Source organism: Anolis sagrei, chromosome 5, assembly GCF_037176765.1.
Source record: "Anolis sagrei isolate rAnoSag1 chromosome 5, rAnoSag1.mat, whole genome shotgun sequence".
Taxonomy (NCBI): domain Eukaryota; kingdom Metazoa; phylum Chordata; class Lepidosauria; order Squamata; family Dactyloidae; genus Anolis; species Anolis sagrei.
The window spans coordinates 107510170-107530171 of NC_090025.1; the positions used below are offsets into that span (position 1 = coordinate 107510170).

Genomic DNA, 20002 nt, shown 5'->3' on the forward strand with positions numbered 1-20002 from the left:
TTGTTACACATGAAAAAAGAAAATGTGGGTAGGAGGGAGAACTGGAAGAAAGCTATTGAGATCTCCTACAGATCACTGGATAATGACAAAGTAGCTACTACAGCACTTCCCAAATGACACTGCAACTATGATACAGTTAAAATATTTATGAGATTAATCTTAGGAGTACCTTTCCATGCTCTCCTAAGCATCTATTAGGCCTGGGTAACAACGCAAAAATTTGTTTCTAAAATCGATTTGTAATTGGGGTTTTTTTTTTTGTTTCGATATTTAAAATAATTACAAAATTTTCCCTTAAAAAAGTTCGGTATTAACGAAATTTCGTTAATATTTACAAAACATTTTGTAAAGATGGCGCCCTTTTTTTTTCAATATTTTTTAAATATTTTTTTAATTTAATTATTAATTTAGTAGAATAGGGAGGAGAAATAAAAAGTATTATTAAGGAGGCAAGGCAGGCACTCACTCTGGCGGGCCCTCTCGCTCGCCGCTCGCTCACCGCTCGCCCCCTCGCTCGCCGCTCGCCCCTCTCGCTCGCCGCTCGCCCCTCTCGCTCGCCCTCTCGCTCGCTTGCTCAGCCGGCGCCGAGAGAGGAGAGCTCCCAGCAAGCATCGCCAGGCGGCCATCTTACGTATTTCCGAAATGGACGGAAATACAAAAAATTTTGGCGCCTGCCGTTTCGATATTTAAAAACACTTCCGGGTTTAAAAATAAGTTTTGTAATCGTTTTGTAAATGCTAAAATTAACGAATATTTAACAAATTACAAAATTAACGAACGAAACCGCCCAGGCCTAGCATCTATGTCCCCGCACTAATGGCTCACAACCACATATCAGCCAGTTGACCCACAAAGTAGATAATGAAAAGTTCCAGATCATAACAGATCTTAATTGTCCAGACAAACTAAGGGGTTCTTCCAGACAGGCCCTATATCCAGGATCTGATCCCAAGTTTTCTGTTTATCCCAGATTATCTGGCTGTGCAGACTCATATAGTCCAGTTTAAAGCAGAAAACCTGGGATCAGATCCTGGGATATAGGGCCTGTCTGGTAGGGCCCAAATTCTCCATAACCCACATCAAAATTACATTCTAACAGGAAACAAACTGCAGTTAATTTCAAGCCATGGTTAATAAAGTTAATTTTAGTAAACTATCACTAAAGTTATTATAAGTAGAATTTTCTTTAATAAAATAATATCTTAGAATTGCTTTAAAAGTGTCTCATGGAATAAGCTGACTAGTGTTTGACAGTATTCAGATAAAAATTATATTTATATTTTCGTTGGCAGTATCAATGCTATGTTTGTTGCTAAGTTGGGCAATATTATGTTTACATGATGTTCTTGTAGTATTTGGGTTTTGTCTTTTCAGGATTCATTTATGGAAAGCATGATGTCAGTAAACTATTAGGCTGATATTGAGTCAATTGATTTGGGTTGTAGAGAAATTGTTAATGTGTATGTATATGTTATAACTTTTTGAATAATGGATATAATCTCTTTAAGATCGGTATTAATATCTCCATGCACCTTAATTGTGTCTACAACATAGGTAGGGTTTTTTTCATGTCAGGAGCTACTTGAGGTACTGCAAGTTGCTTCTGGTGTGAGAGAATTGGCCATCTGCAAGGACGTTATCCGGGGGACGCCCAGATGTTTTACCATCCTGTGGGAGGTTTTCCTCATGTTCTGACATGAAAAGCTGGAACTGACAGATAGGAGCTTACCCCACTCACTGAATTCGAATTGTGGACCTTTTGGACAGCAGTTCTGCCATCAAAAGGGTTTAACCCATTACGCCACGGGGGCTCCAACATAGGTAGGTAGATTGCTGAGGAAATCAAACTGCCAGGCTTCCTGGCCCCAGCCAGATACACGTCCTGTCACTCACTCAGATAGTAGGATGTGATTGGAACGAAATGTAGGAATGTTAGGTGATGCATAGGCTTCTGGGACAGATGGAGGAAGCGGGAATGAAGGAGGAAAAAGTCAGGGGTTGGTGGGTGAGATGTCATGGTGGCAGGAGAACAAGAACAGCAGGAAGGGGGTAAAGTAGGCAGTCTTACATCAGAGGTGTCAGCAGGTCTGAACTACTAAGTCACTATAAGGTTCCACGCAATTAGCACTACTAATATAATTGTAGTATTGTTAGCTTTCTATTTAACATATCACATAATATTGACAGCATGGATCCAGATTTTAAAAAGTGAAAGCCCAAAATGGAATTGTACATTTTAGAAAAACTGCCACTGTCTGTAAACATAACAATAAAATTAATTTTATAGTCAGCCCTCCCTGTAATTTCTCAGGTGCCAAAAATGCAAGAATTCCTTGCTCCCTCTTCAGTCCTTCAAGGGCCGAAAAAATCAGCCGTTCCTTGAGAAGCCACAAATGATGGAAATTGGAAGAAAAAGAGGGTGCAGGGAGGGAGGCATTCATTGGTTTTTGTTAAGAGGGTGAAGTTTAGGATAAGTATAGGCTATGTTATGTTCTCCTAGGACAGACATTACTTGAAATATAACTTCTTCAGGAGAACAAACAGAAAGATGCAGTGACAAATCTGCATTCTTTTATGTATCTATATTTCTACCTACAGTAAAGAAAGATGCTCTAATAAAAAGACACCTTGAAACTTCAAATTATAACATTTATTAAAACCAACCTTCAGTAACATTTGCATTGCACTCAGTAAATTAAAATAACGAAGGACAATATTAAGAATGATATTAAAAAAGAGAGGGATCAACCTGGTAACTGCTAGTCACAAAATTCATACATGTCAATTTACAGTACTGTATTGTAAAGAAGTAATTACACACACACATTCCTGCCGATGCATACTGAACTTCCCGACAAAGTCCTGTTGGCAGACTTGACCACTGACCAGTTAAAACTTTCTTCCGTCCCCCAATTTTCACATCTCTTTCCTCTGAATCTGATCCAGATTTTGTATAAAGTAAACAGATAGGATAAAATACAGCCTTGTTTGCTTAACAGTGGCCTCCTTACATAAGTATAGGTTATGCACAGCAGTGTTATGGCACATACATTTCTTTTAGAGCCATCCATAATTTTAATTATCTATATGAGCACAGGCTTTGCTATATTCTACTAAGAGCAGGTTGAATATTTTTTCTGAAATTGTTTGGTTCGATATATTAGCCATCATATATTTGCAATATGAGCCCTGGTTCCTCTCCCTTTTCTCAGCACAGTTCCGACATGTGGCTTTTGTCATTCCAGATATGGCAAAGGGCTTTATTGCAATATCTTTAGCAACACTTTTCTTTCATGAGAGGTTAATGAAATGGTCAAATGATTCCAATAGTCTATGAACATTTCCTGATTCACTACGTGACCAATATTCTTTTGAATGCAAGCATCGAGTCTTCTCATTTCTCCTCTTCTGTCTCTGCTGTTGAAGTATATACCTGAATTGTGTTTATATTGACAAGTTTCCCATGAAATCTCATTGCTATTACTCTGTCAGACATTGCATTATATCTTAACTGCTTTTGCTACATCTCACCTCATTACTACTGCCATTCCCGGAGTCAAATACTGAAAATGTCCCATTTGTCTGCTTTGGCTTACTCACCGAAGGTGCTGCAATCTTTATACATCCCTTTTTGTGTGTAACAAAAAACTTACTCCAACTCATACTTCTCACATTCCATGTTCCCATTATGTGCACTGTGTAGATTTAGACTTTCCATTTTCCTCCCCCAACCCTCTCAACATCAAAGAATATTAGCAGATAATTTATCTGCTAAATCTTTTAGCCCCATCTTTTGCTTTATTTTGGATTGCCCCAACATAGTTCTTATGGGAGAAACATTCAGAAGTAGTTCAATAACCAATACATTGGCCTGCACAGTGCCAACAAGAATTAAGTTAAGTTCCACTGTCTTTCAGAGGCACTCCGCCAGTGTCATTCCTCACTATACCACTGCTCAATATCTGTTCCGCACATTTAGTCTCACTCCTCAAAAATGTCTGCCTGGCTTAGGAAACCCAACCGGCAGCAGTACTATCATCAGCACAGCTTCTTGCCTCAATGGAGCATGCATTCCGACCACCATAGAAATGTGGTACTGTGGTGGGCCCTTTCTAGGATTTGTTAGAATATTTAAGAAGCAATTAAATGCTTGCTAGTGATTGCAATTAAGAAAACATACAACCATATTGCAAATATCTGCACTTTTAACCAGCTTTTCATTCAAGCCTTGTTTACACACATATTGTTAAAATTTCTATTGTGAGGCTCTCAGGGCAGCAACCTAATTTTTTTTGTTGCTGTTATTATAACATGTTATACACTTAAATGGTCCAATGAATCAAGGAATAACATCTCTCAAGAGATTATTATTCTTCTAAACATGAGAATTTAGGGGGGAAATTAGGCTGTGTTGTGTTGATCATTCATTATTTTTTAAAGGGAAATAACTAACAATGTAGCTATTTTGTGAGGAAAAATAAAGAATACAAACTGGCAACATTTCCCCAATTTTATGGGCAATGTCATGCTGCTAATCACTGAAGCAGGTTATTTCCATGAAGTGATATGCCTCAGCAGACTAAACATTATGATTGCTGTCACAATACAGCACTCCCCATTTGGTCTAATGCATGAAATATTACATTCTGTTACCCAGAGCCTGCCAAAATCAATGCACAATGGTGCCAGTAAAATGAAAGGGACCACACATGTACCAGTGTCTGGAAGATTGGGGCTCACATAGTTGCACTGCAGAGTTGTGAATAGGAACATCCTGCTGATCAGCATTTTAGCTAGATCACCAAGACATTCCAACTAAATAACAAGTTAACAACTTACTTTTATTGCCTACCAGGGCCACATGTGGTTGGGTTTCTGACTCTTCGTTGACCTTCTTTACAACATTATACCAATCTTCTAAATTTTCAAAGCTCTGCTGGTTAGTAATATCATATACTAGAAGGACAGCCTGCAGAGGAAAGATGAGAAAAACACAATATATTAAGAAACAACTTTGAACTGTTGTGTTAAAAATGAGGTGGCTGCTTCTGTTAGTATGATTGCTGTTTCACTGAGGCCCATGTCTGGGCCCTACTCATGAGAAACAGGGAACAAAAAGTTGAGGCCCTCTACATCTTCAATGAGTGTTTTATAGTGTGCCTCCGATTCATTTTTTGTGCGTCGTTGTGTGTCTCCAAAACATTACCAATTTATGAAGACCCTAAGTCAAGTCTATCAGAGGATTTTCTTGGAAATATCAGTCCAGAGATGGTTTGTTCTTGCCTTCTTCTGGAAGCGGAGTGTGACTGAACATGGATTTGAACACTGCTCTGCAGCAGCGGTTCTCAACCTGCGGGTCCCCAGGTGTTTTGGCCTACAACTTCAAGAAGGCCCTGTCAGTTTACCAACTGTTAGGATTTCTGAGCGTTGAAGGCCAAAATATCTGGGGACTCACAGGTTGAGAACCACTGCTGTAGAACAATGTTCAAATCCATGTTCAGCTATGGAAACTTACTGCATGACCTTGAGAAGATCAGGTTGAGAACCACTGCTCTACAGAGTCAAAGTTCAGAAGCCTCCACATGTGTATTTTGCTAACTTAATCCACAAAAGCTCAATGGATTAAAGATGCAGCATATTAAATTCAATGAACCATTAATAAGTTTAAAAAATGAACTAGCAGAGTTCTGCTGGATTTTCTATCATGTCGGAAAGCAACAGCATATGCATTTGTTAGCAGATCACATGGACATTCTACAACAGATGTGTGCATGCAATGATTTATTAGAAATAAAAAGGCACTATCTTAAGGCTGCAAACATTAAAATGATTCCTTCTTTGTACAAAGTATAAAAGTAAACTTTCAGTAGAACTACAAAACTAGAACTTGGAAAAAGGTATCTCTGGATAATAGCCCATGCTTGAAAAACTAAGCATTATATTTCTAAAAAGAAAAGAAATTGCACCTTCCTTGTGCTTACTAAAATTGCACTGCAGCAAAGATGTTTACAGTAATGTACTCATGTGGAAGTCAAATTCACCCTGCTGGTTTCTGAACTTTGATTAAAGCAGCCGGCCAACAAAATTTTGTCTGAGTTCAAGAAGCCATGTAATGTTCTTTTTTTTACACATAACCTCCCTTTACAGTTCATGGAATATTATCATCATTACCAGCACACTGGTGTAATCATAACACTCCAGTGAATCTCAATTGTCATCAGCCACAGATTGTGACACAGTGGAACCAGAAAAAAGAAAGTGAAAACTGTAATGTATCCTAGCAACATAATAACTCTTTTTTAAAAAGAAAATAAACAAGATATATAGTAGATGGAAATTTATGCTCATTCTTCTTCCTGCTTTGTATTGGTCTATCTCAACTCAAGCAAAGAAAAACAAATATTAAACAAAATATATTTCAACTTAACATTAATTACCAGTAAATTTAGTATTACCAAAATCATGTTGAAAATCATATTTATGTCTTTCTAGCATATCTCCTATTAGATGGCAACAAGAATGAAAGAGTATAGCACAAATGTTTAAAAGTTTTAAAAAATACCAGTTGGTTGACGGCTTCCTGCCAAAACTAAGAGCCTCATGGAGGTAGTGTAAAATAGGGGATAAAACTAAATCAGGAAACCTTTGGTTCAGCATTTGACCTTTCATTAACTCATTAACTGAGAAGACAGTCTCTTAACCTCAAAATCCTATTTAAAAGGGGGCATAATTACAATGTTTTGTTCTAAAGGTAATAAAATAATTTATATTAGAAATTGGATCACTCAAAATTTTTGTAACAATACATTTAAACATTTTGCTAAAAAGCAAATCCCATCAAAATTCATCAGATATCTTTCCCCAAAATGTTTTTAGTTCTAGCGTATTTTTAACGCTCCATGTCCACAACTGTATTCCATTTTGTGCTTGTGCAAAACGAAACAAAATAAACAAAATACACCCTATATTATTGTGAGTTTTAATTTAATCTCATTTTACAGTGTTTTCTCACTTTATGTAAAAAAGACAGACATGATTGGCTTAACAAATGCAACACGAAAGATGTTAACCAACTATTAACAACCTTTTTAATAACTAGCTTTAAATTATCAAGTCACTCAGTTTTTTTCTCCTACCAATATACAACTTTATTCCTTTCTTCAGTTAACAGCTCCACTTCCATATTTACAAATTATTATACTCTGGAGTTCAACCACCTATTTCCTTCTTTATTCTGGGAAAACAGTTGTTGTGTATGTGAGTCTGCGCTGACATATTTATACTGTGAATGTTTATGAGTATGCATTTCATAGTTCAAGCTTTCAAAAAGCTATACATCTGTGTATTTTTTTGCCTTAAAGAGAAAGAAATAAAGGAAAAAGAAGAAAAAGGGAAAATAAATGTGTTGCTATTGTTAACTTGAAATTGCGCCTACTTGTAAAGCAGAGTTCATTTTCACTGTTCTACAAAAATATTTAGCTACCTGCTTGCCTTCTTTTGTTTTACCCCCTAGAACTTCAGCTGGCTGAATGAATTTAATGACATCAGATTGCTCTTAATTTCCTCCTTCTACCTTTGCTCCCCAGGAAGCATCTGTACTCAAACCAGCCACTATGTCTATTTAGATATCCATGGGGATATCTAAATAACCTTAACAAAACTGCCATTTTCAACTTAAGCCACAATGCAGGGCTACGAACATCTGTTTCAGAGAGCTGTTGGGGATATACAAACTAGCACCTTTCGTTCATAAAAGAAAATACTGTTCCGAAATTTCAGTCTCCAGAACCAATGCTCAAACAAGCTTTACTTAAGCAGCTGTTTACATTTTAACTAGGCTCTTCAAATTATGCTGCAAGCTATCATTTTTACAGTGAAAGTTCTAGGAAAGCATTCAATAATCTACTGCATTTTATGGGCTTTTTAAAAGGTCATACCTGTGTTCCATAAATATATTTATCCAACATTTTGCCTCCTATTGTTTGGCCTCCGATATCCCATACTTGAAGAGTAACATTTACATTCCCTGCAAGAAGGGAAAAAAAATGAAAAGGTTGATGTCTAAGTTACTGTTGCACCACAGAAATTAGATATACATCTTTACAAAAGCACACTGAAACAGCAGACCACATGCTCTACCTATTCCAGATGTGCTCTTGTTGATATATTTGTCTTGTAAAAAGAGATGAAGAGCACATACACCCTATGGCAAAAACATGCAACTTGTCAGACACATTTAAGGAGGTCTGCGTTCCTCAAACAGCAGCTCTCTGTGCCGTATAGGGAGATCCTCCTTCAGATTTTTACCCCCGGTTTCAAAAACTGAACTCTTCAGCAATAGAATATTTTAACACAGATTTCCAAACTTTTCATGTTGGTGGCACACTTTTCGGACATGCAACACATAGGTAAAAGTAAAAGTTTTCCCCTGACATTAAGTCCAGTCGTGTCTGACTCTGTGGGTTGATGCTCATCCCCATTTCTAAGCTGAAGAGCCGGTGTTGTCCTCAGACACCTCTAAGGTCATGTGGCCGGCATGACTGCATGGAGCACCGTTACCTTCCTGTCAGAGCGGTACCTATTGATTTACTCACATTTACATGTTTTGGAACTGCTAGACTGGCAGAAGCTGGGGCTGACAGCAGAAGCTCACGCTGCTCCCCAGATTCAAACCTGCGACCTTTCAGTCAGTAAGTTCAGCAGCTCAGCAGTTTAACCCACTGCACACCAGGGGCTCCCATACAAACACATTCATACATTCTGTCAAGTAAACATATCAAGAAAAGACAAAGATGTTGGAAATGTATGTTACTTACAAACCTTATGTTTTAAAATATAAATTAATGTTTTTCATGAGATATGTTGTGTTCCCATACATATTGTTGATACAAACACATAGGTATATTGTAACAACAATATGTATGGGAACACGACATATCTCATGAAAAACATTCATTTATTTTTTTAAAACATATGATTTGTAAGTAACACACATTTCCAATATCTTTGTCATTTCTTGATACGTTTACATGATAGACATACTTTGCAGCCAACACACTAACATATCATAACACACTATTTGGAAAGCTCTGCTATAGACTGCATTTATTTTTCTATTTACTATTAATGGTACTGTAGGCTATATTGCAGAGGAAGGAAATGACAAAGTGAGTATTCCTTGCCTATCAAAATTCTAAAAACTTTCATGGGGTGCTATAAGTTACCTGGTGACTTGAACACATGTACACATATTGCTGGTGTTACTGCTAGTATCATTCATCGTTAACCACCATCATCACTGCCCTGTCTCCCACCATTACCTATCTACCTGCCCATATATTTTCCCTAAATAGCAAATCCAAAAGCAAAATAGAAAACAAAATAATAAAATTCTAAATAAATATGTGATCTTTTTAAAAATAGTAAAACACAGTGTAAAACCTTCCCTACTAAAGGAGAAAAATAAAAACCATCTCAAGTGCAAACCTATGGACCTCTGTTCTGAAGGTCCACCAAACTCAAAATGGGTTACTTTCAAGGGAAGTGTACATATAGTACCGTGGCCTTAACTGCTCAGACTAGCAAACACATTTTGCATCAGAGGTGACAACTGCAACTTTTCAGACATTGTTGAACTTCAACTACCTTCATTCACCACCATTAGCTATGCTAGTTAATGCTGCTGGCAGCTTAAGTTCACAATGTTGTCTGAAGAGGCTTGGATGAATTAAACCATTTTTGCCCTTCAACAAAAAAGACAATTGAGTTGGCACCAGATAAGTGTGGAGGTTACAGTTATGTTAGGAAGGCCCACACCATAGAAACCCACACCCCTCAGTTCTTTTGATGGAGATATGCCACATGGGGACTCTGGAGGTGATCTTAAAATCCAGTAGTATATATACAGAAGGCAGTAATCTTGCAGGTATATAAAGGAAAAAGCAATCATTCGGCTTGTTGAAGTGAGCTTAAAAATGAACTGGGGGACTAAGTAATTGTTACAGATGTTTTATGGTAGCAGAGGTGCATCCCCAAGTGTCTCTTTAATTTAAGAGGTAAACATGAGAAATAAATGTTCCTAAGAAATAAGTAAACTATAGCTCCATCATCTTAAAATATCATCAGCCTGTTAAAGTGAAAATAAATCAAAGATCACAGGCTACTGTGCACAAAGACAAAGACCACATAACATATTAAATAGGCTCCGATTGACACAAACTACGATAAGCACATGTATGGTAGTGATTTAGAGAAGTACTCAGCCCCACTTACCACCATATTTTGAACAACCCAACTCATTTTACAGACGTGATCTACATGTGACGTAAGGAGCTGGTGCTTAAAAAACACAAGACCAAAGCTCCACACATTTAGGGGTATTTCAACAATAGCTATTTTCTATGGATTTGCACACAGAAAAGACTATACCTTTGGGCATCCTACAATGTCCTCCTTGCAGACAAAGCACTTAATTTTATTTAGTAATGCAAGGTGAGAGTCAAAGATCCACATTTTCATTTTTCTCTGCCGTACTTCCACTGAACAGATATGATACTTTTAAACCTGCAAAGCAGCTTTTCTATTTGGAAGGACTGCAGAAAGAAATGAAAGTAAAGCTTTCACTGAGCATATGGCTTCCCCTTGCACATGCATAATTTATTCTTTGGATCCTGGCACTTGCCTGATGATATAGCTTGGGGGGGGGGGGGGGGAAGCTTCCAAACATTTAAAAGATGCACTCTTCACCAAGAATAATGTTTTTAAAAGGTAGCTTACTCATTTCTTGGATGTATTGTTTTTTGGTGTTGCTCAGCCCCCCAAAATGTATCTGTACTTTCTCTGGTCAACATACTCAATATAATGTAACTACTGAAGTAGCATTACATTCCTACAACAAATACAAAATCAAACCTGTTTTTACTTGATTTCACATTTCTGATGTGTTAATACTTCTATTCTAAAGTGGCACTAAAACTGTAGCAGAACTCCAAATCATTTAATGTAATTTCTAATAATATTGTATTTATTCAGTTCTGATATGTATCTTTTTCCTATATAAACATCTCTAAAAATGGGATGTATCTTAGAATCGCAGGTGTTTTTTTTGTTGGTAGTGGTTGTACTGAAATTAAGAAAACCGATGGAAGTCTTGCAATTGAAGAAATATTGTAATTCAAATAATATGAGAAAGGGTGCATCTATACTGAAGACTTCATGCGGTTTGATACCACTTTAACTACCATGACATAATGCTATAGAATCCTAGGATTTGTAGTATGGTGAGGCACCACCTTTCTTTAGTAAAGAAGGATAGAGGCCCTAGAAAATTCCACCTCTCTTGATTCCATAGCATTGAGCCATTGCATTTAAAGAGGTGCCAAACTACATTAATTCAACAGTTTACATGCATTCCATGGTTCAACAATTTTAAATACCCTTCAGAACCCAGTGATCACAGAGACAATATTACGTTCATGCTTGAACGTCAAGCATTCAGAAGGGAACCATTCGTGTTTGATAAACAAAGAAAGTTATGCCAATTCTTGAATAGCAGTCTATATTTGATAACAACAGCAAGATTCTATATACAGTATATATCTACTGAAATGTAAGCATCATTAGGTTCAATGGGACTTATTCCTGGGTAAACATGTACTGTGTTGCACATAAGCATGTTTAATTTAAAGCTATTTTATTAAAACGTACTTACATTTATTTATTTGTTTGTTTACTTCATTTCTACCCAAACTTACTCAACCTGGGAGGTTACTCAAGACGGCTTACAAATCTAGCAAAAATTCAATGCCGTACAGGTAAACAATAAAACACATCTCATAAAAAATATAAACCATCTAAACATATAAGCAATTAAAACACACAGCAATAGATCAAACAGATTAAATTAACAAAACATTAAACAGCAAATAGAATGAGCAAAATAAATGCATGCCTCATTCTTAATTTTACATATAGATAAGAATATTGTCCCATTATTCCTTTTGCCAGCTCTCATAGTCAGAACTGAAATTTCATAGACAAAACATATTGCCACAATATGCAACATACTTAATGCAGTTCAGAAGAGCTCACAAAATAAAATTCACTAATGTAAATCACTAGTTTGTCTTCTAAATCTCCAAGGACCTAATGTAGTATTACATCTGGACAAAACTGCAACCAAAGCTCAAGATATTGAGTCTCAGAGAGCTGCAGACTTTTTGTTCACAGAAACCTTGCACCTTTAACAGCTAAGAATGTGGTAAAGGTTCAATAGGTTTGGTTTTCCCTCAAAAACCAATATTTGCGTGTTATGCAGCTGTCACAGAAGTAATCTTTCTGCCAGGAAACAAAGGTGACAAATCCTGAAATCCACAAATCCAAGAAAAACATATCTCTGCAGTCCCATCTAAACGTACCAATTTAAGAGGAAGGAAATGGCATATATAAATATTACACAGTAAAATGTTAGAACTCCTAAAGTTGAATATAAAACTCAAAATTTACATTGTTGATAGTGAACAACCTTGTTGTATCTATTATATTGTATTATAGTACTAGTAATAAGAGTGTTTCGTGTCCTACCAAAAACAGATATTTTAATTATGCTGCTTGGTATTATTTATGATGTAAAATTAACAAAAATGTTATTAACTATACTATCTGCATCCATGTAAATGGAATCCTACATCCATTTACATCTATTTAGTCCCAAACTGGGGAAATGTATGCAGTAAACAACCAATGCAAATATAGGTTTTCCTGTTTGAATGCCTTGTAAAATTCTCCTTCTAAACCATTTCATTTTCAGTGAAGATTTGGTGGATTGAATGGTTAAATAAAATGTAGGCCAGTTTCACCTGCGTGATAAAATTATCCAGTTTTCACAAGAAATGCCTGCATTAAGTAGATACATGTAACGAATATATATGCAGTGCTCAGGTGATCTTTCTAAACATTACAATCAATATGAATAACAAATTTGACAAACTTTCTTCTGCTTCTATATAAACATGACTTCCAAGCATTTCTCCTCTGCAAACCATACATTAAGGAAAATAATTCTCTGTAAATTGTACCTGAAGGCAAAAAAGCTGTTGACATTGGAAATGAATCTACATTCATGTTAAAACAAACTGTATGCAAATCTTGGTGAAATTATTATTGTTGCTATTGTGTGCTTTCAAGTGATTTCTTACTTATGGGACTGAATCTGTTACAGAGTTTTCTTCGCAAGATGTGTTCAGAAAGTATTTGCCTTTGTTTCCCTTCAAGATTCAGAGAGTGTAATAACACAAAGAATTCCCATGGCCAAGTGGAGATTCAAACCCTGATCTCTAGAGCCGTAGCCCAATACTCAAACCACTGTACAGGCAGTCTCCAAGTTACAAACATCTGACTTACGAACAATTCATAGTTAAGGTGAGACAACAGGAAGTGAGAGAAATCTACCCCTCAGAAGGGGAATCCACTCAATCCTTTTCTCCATAATAATAAGAGTTATTATGGGGAAAAGGGGTCTCTACTGAAGCTTTACCACCCAATCCTTGTTTCCACAATCCCTTTTTTTCAAAATCCAATTATCTTCAGGATAGAAAGTGAGATGAATTCTTCTGAATAGAAGCACAGAGAGCAAAATAATCCTTCCCTTTGCTATCCAAAGCTAGCTATATATATATATATATATATATATATACACACACACACACACACACACACACACATACACACACACACACACACATATATATATATATATAAACATATGCACACAACTGGAGTTACATTTTAAAATGTACCTGTTCCGACTTACAAACAAATTCAACTTAAAAACAAACCTACAGTACCTATCTTGTTTGGAACTAGGGGACTGCTTCTTACATGCTGGTTCTCAAGTGAAATTTTAACCTTCAAAAATAGAGGTTTCTGGAAACAGATTTTCTTTTCTCTTATTTTATTCCTCGTGTGTTTATATTGTTTCCACTATATTAAATGCTGATCCTGAGCCCAATTTTAGTCTCCTCTTCCCCCTGAAATAAATGAATTTACCTATCTACTTATTTTAAATGTGTAATGTGAAATACATACACACACACAAATACAAATCTGTCAAAGGAAGACCAAATGCTTCAGTTCGGTTCAAATGCCCTGGTAAAACAAAAAACTAGAAAAACTGCAGTCTATTTACAAAATGCTAAATATATTGTAATAGGCACACATTAATATGCTTTACAGAGCTGTAGAATATATGTTGTGGTCACTGACATTAGAAAATAAAACGTAACAAAACAATTATCTTTGCAATGAAAGTTTTTCATATGGGCTGAAAGAAAAAAAAACATTTTGAAGAGATTTTGCTAGAACTCTCTTTTTTGTAACTGGCAACAATGTTCAATTGTAAGTGAGGCTGATCTTACTGGGAAGACAAGGCAGATATACAAACTCTTTCGGTCTGAATTAATGCCATTAGCAGGCTTCAACAGCAACCTTCTAAAAGTATAAGTATGAAAGTATACTTGGGGTTTTGGTTAACCTTACTGAAAGTTTCTACACAGTCAAGATGGAACTAAAAACCTGTCTGTTCACCTTTTTTTACTGAGGCCTTTTAAAAGCCTTTTCATAGTGAAAATCTGTTTACTAGGTTATACCCACAACCCTCCTGAAAGTATTTTGACTATGGCTCTTAAGGAGCTCTATCTGCAAAACCTCTGACTATTTTAAGCATTGAAATCTGCACAGTAGTTGCATACAGACTATACAGCATGCCAGATCATGAAACAAAATGAATTGGGCCACTGTTTAAAGCATAATTACCATGAACAAAGAGATTCAGATTACTCTAAGTTTTTAAAAACATATTTCTCACCAATAACATATCCAAATGGGTGCAGAAATATGTATGCCCTAATCCTAAATACAAGAGGTTCACTGCAAATCCCTGCATGCAACAATGTGAGTTTGGGAAGGGTCCATCCTACAAAACAAATGGTTAATACCATCTGCTTTGCCAGCAAAAATAACCTAAATAGATGGAATAACTATCTAGAACTGTGGTTTCGAACCTTTGATCCTCCAGGTGTTTTGGATTTCAGCTCTCACAATTCCTAACAGCTGGTAAGTTGGCTGAGATTTCAGGGAGTTGAAGTCCAAAACAACTGGAGGACCAAAGGTAGGAACCACTGATCTAAAATCACCAACCCTACAAAAATAGTGCAACGATCAAACCAGCTAACCAGAGTAGCGTGCACACTCGGCAGTGGTTACTGCAAGGGCAATACATGGGCTGGCTCAAGTACTGGATGTGAGTGTGATCCATTATTTTCCCCTATGTCCCCAGGTTTTTTGCCTACAACTCCCAGAAATCCCCGCCAGTTTACCAGCTGTTACGATTTCTGGGATTGAAGGCCAAAACATCTGGGAACCCATAGGTTGAGAACCACTGTCCTATGCAGACTTCAGAAGGCCACTCAACTGGAGGAACAGCTTCTGATCCAGCAGATATCTCCATTAACACAAGAGAAAGGAGCAATTTTTAAAATTAGTTCTCCTTACATCTCCTTAATGGCTTCCATTCTGCTCTGTAAAGTCCATATTCTGTTTTGATAAAACTAGGAGATCTTCATAATTAATGCAGAATCAGGATCTGTCCTTTAAAAAACCTGGTTGCAAATCAAATTTTCAAAATACTCGTATGTTAACAGTTGTCCAAAGACCTCACAATTCTGCAAGAAACTACCCACTGATAGAACTAAGCAGAATGATTCTTCTCACATTTACAATATTAATTATTTCTTGTTAAATATTCAATTCAGTTCTTCTAACTAGATTTGTATCAATCTCTATGTCACAAATTGCTAAACTTTACATTCAATCTTAAAAAACCCTTTTTCAATAAAATGCAAAGCCGGGGAACACTTCTGTCAATAATAATAAACATTTCTGGAAAAACTCTGGGAAAATAATTATTCTACATATTGACCAACAGAAAAAAATACTTGTAAGAAAAATACTTGCAAATATTATGAGGAAACTGCTTACTAACTTTGTCAGAAGTTGCAAGGGAAATAATTGTACAACATATTTGGGGATGGAGCAAAATGTGAGTATTTTCCCAATCCAATTAATACAATGTATACACTTAGCAACTGTAATCAACTGAGGGCTAGAGCACAATATACATTTCAATTCATAAATCCTCATGTTTACAGGGTACACATTCCAGCTGCTACTGTAAATATTATATAGTACATACCTATACCTATAGAAGACTAAGTAGGTTACTCCATTTACAAAGAAATAAGCATACAAACGTGGAATTCAGTAGCACATTCAATTGATCTACATGCTAACTATTACTGGCAAAAAATAGGAAAGAACTGGGACCAATTTATGTTGGCACCTATATATATTGACCTATTTTTCAGGTCAATGCAACGCTATACATTTGATACTGGCTTTTCAGAAGCTAAAATATTTTGTAGAATTAATTACTGGTACTATATTTTTTAAATGATCAGAAGTATTTAACAAACAAACAAAAAGCCCCAAACGAATATATTGTTCAAAAAAACATTCCTCATTTCTAGTTTTCTGAAACATCCCATAAATAATAAAAGTTCAATCTTGCAGCAAGATTATCAATTCGCCCTGTAGTCTCAGTGAAAACATTCCCTCCAACTTCGGCTTGCTAAGCACACCAGGGGAAAATGCATTTTACCTAATGTTTTTATGCTTGAAAATTAAGATAAAATGAACAACTACTTTTTGACCCCTAATTGTTCAGAAATGAACATTTTAGAACTTCTCATTCTTTTTTTTAATTACTTCTTTATGTTTTCCATACCCTGTACTACAACTGGTATCTAAATAGTTTCTTTGCATCATGAAGTGAAACATCTTGAATGCTCAAACTGTATTTTTATGAGTGCCTGGGGACCCTGAATTTTAGTGGTCTATTAAATGCCAGCAATTTCATGCTGCCTTGCATAAGACAGCATTCACATATTACAGCCAAGCAATTCCATACCTACATTATACATGTATCCCTTCAACTTAACCAAAAGTGGGGGATATCTTATTTTAAAATATCTTTTGAAAAGAAACCTTTTTCCATCGCTATACCTGGAGTTTTTTCTTCTTATTCTGTACATGTTAATATCTACTTTAAACCCTAGCTACAAGAACCTGGGACAAGCATATGCTTCAGAATGTAATTCTTCAGACACAACATGAAATGATGTAAACAGACAACCCTTCGACACTGCATTTCTTTAGATTCTTCAAGTGCTACACTAATTCTTCTTATATACTTAAGAACAAATACTTTTTCCAAACATTTTACCATTACTTCCCACTTTTCAGTATTGTTCATGTTACTCTCCTCTTACCTGGGAGTGTTATTCTTTTCAAAAAGAAGTCAAGTCCTATGGTTTGTTTGTACTGCTTCCCAAAAGCTTCTTGAGCAAAACGTGTGGCTAAGGAGGTCTAGAAACAGAATCACATCAAATTCACTTGGTATTTTAAAGGAGACAGAGAAGTAAAAGATAATACAAAGTAGTTTTAGAATAATGATTTTAAAGTTCTATGTAACTTCTTTTCCTAAAAGAAAGGTCATTTCTATAGCAAAATTTATTAGTAAAGTAAAAGATAACTTTTTGACTCATTGAAGGCTTACATTTTGAGAATAAATAAAATGTAATTAGCATACTACGTAATACATTCATACAAAAAGTCTAGGAAGCTCCAACACAAAGCCTAAGAATATATCTTCACATTACAGGAACACAATTTTTCTACCGTCTATTAAGTCAGGCCCCTGGTCCGCCTAGTTCATAGTTATCAAAACTGACAGACGGTGACTCACCAGGATTTCAGACAGCCCTACTAAAAATTGGACCTGGATCTGTGGCATTCAGAGCATCTTCTCTTCCATTAAGCTAATGACCTGTTCTAGATCTTTTTCCAGATTAATTAGAACTGTAACAAGCAGAGCAATTCAGAAGGCTGTTTGCCTTCACAATAACACTGGCCAAGATTTAAAGGGCCACACAAAGAGTTAATGAGCCCAGGGGGCATTGGATTTGTGTTTGCTAAGCAAGAGCACCCTCCCCACACTCAAATAACTTCAGAAACTAAGGGGTGTTGCAAAAGCAGTTTGTTGTATCAGTAAGAGATATGCAGTACCCCCCCCCCCCAAATGAAAGTGTTTCAGTGGGTTCGATGTAAGGCAGGAAGATAGTAACTTAACCAAGATCGCAGACAAGGATGAATGTCTCAGTGTATTTCAAATCGATGTGAGTCTTATGTGCTCAGTCATAGGACTGTATTTGTTGTGCTTAATTGCATACATTATATATTATGCTAAAATGCATAAAGACTGAAATTACAATTTATTCCCCTTTTTTGAGCAAAGAATTGGACTACGAAACTGAAAGCGTCTAAACTCCAAAGGATAATTGGATTCTGATCCACAGCATCTGGGAAGTATAAATCGGTGCCTCTATATGATTTCACTCTTTCTCATAAATGTCTTCACTAACTGTTAGTTTGCTTAAAAATCCAGATCAAACTAAATTCTCCAGCACTCCTTAACACAAAGGAAGCCCATAGAAGAGCTTAGGTATAAACCTAAAACAAGCAGAAGTCAGTACAAAATTCTGTCATTGTCTCTCTCAATATGAGGACTAGCCCACTCTCACAACTTTAATGCATGTGTGGCTCAAACAAAATTCAAGTTATAAATGCATGCCTAAAAATAATGAATACTGATGTCATTAAGTTGACATCTATTTCTAGGCAAATATCATAATTTCTAAGTATCTGACTCACAAAAACAAAAACAAATAAACTCACCAAAATATTTTTTTTTAAAAATACTAAAATCATAGTCTTTATAATAATTACATTGCTGTGAACTCAAGTATTAACTATTCAAGAAACAGGTAAAAATGTTAAAACTTCAGGCTACAGGCTATAGAAATAGAAAAATAACCTATTTTACAATGGTTTATCATATTCATTTTATTTCAATGAAAAGGATACACAGGCCACATTTTGTTTGACATTTTGATTTAATAATGTATTCAGGGAAATATGAAAATTTTCTAGTATTTCAAAACCATAACATTAAAAAGATTCATAGGAAATAAATAAATACAGCATTTGGGGGGGGGGGGATAAAAAAGGAAGTACATAGAAGAAATAATTGAAACTGCTCCTACCCTCCAAAGTGATTATTAATCCTTAGTAAGAAATAAAATATTTAATTCTGAAAAATTCACAAATGTTATATTACCTAACCCTCCATCCTATATTTAAGGAGATTGTAAATATTAACTGTATCATTTGGTGACATTCAGTATTCCCTAAAAGGTTTCTAAAGGTTTTAATGAAAGCACAGAGTGGGTTAACAGCTGACAATAAGAGAAAGAAATGTTTTCTGGAAAAAATTATTACCTCCTGTCCTTAAACAAAACAAAAAAAACCCCCAGGAGCCTTTTTCTTTTTATTTTGTTTCTAATTAATATAATTTTATGTCATTCAAGCATGGGCAAACTTTAGCCCTCCGGGTATTTTGGGCTTCAATTTCCATAATTGTGGGAGGGCCAGTATACCCATGCCTGACATAGATCAACCTGAAACAAGTTATCTAGCTAAATAACAAATATTTATTTGCCTTAAGTATGATAAATTGTGTTGAACAGCCTCATAACACTGGGAAAAAAATCTCTATGGATTTTTAAAAAATGGACTCTTAAGTTCCATGGATCTCTCAACAATCCTGAAAGCAACAGCCGCCATTAGAATGAAGAATTCAAAAACAAACATTTACACCTGATTCCTCTATTTTTAACTCTTTGATTTCTCTATAATTCTCAGATTAGAAATGATTCCTGGAGAATTATAGATAAGTAGATATTTCAATCACACAAAGGGTTTCACATTTTCTTTGCACTAGTGACCAACAAAATGCATTTCAAGGTACCATGTTATGCCATACCAGGCA

At 35.8% G+C, this 20002-nt stretch overlaps 1 protein-coding gene across 3 annotated transcripts in view; it reads right to left on the reverse strand.

Moving 5' to 3' along the window:
• The window catches only part of RAB28 (RAB28, member RAS oncogene family), a 65827-nt gene that overhangs the window by 34305 nt on the left and 11520 nt on the right, over nt 1–20002 (reverse strand). For all 3 annotated transcript variants that reach the window (XM_060777968.2, XM_060777967.2, XM_060777969.2), the window contains exons 2-4: nt 17385–17481; nt 7938–8026; nt 4840–4969 (exon numbers count right to left, since the gene is read on the reverse strand). In XM_060777968.2, the coding sequence (XP_060633951.1) occupies nt 4840–4969; nt 7938–8026; nt 17385–17481 (316 nt within the window). The remainder of the gene's footprint in view (nt 1–4839; nt 4970–7937; nt 8027–17384; nt 17482–20002) is intronic.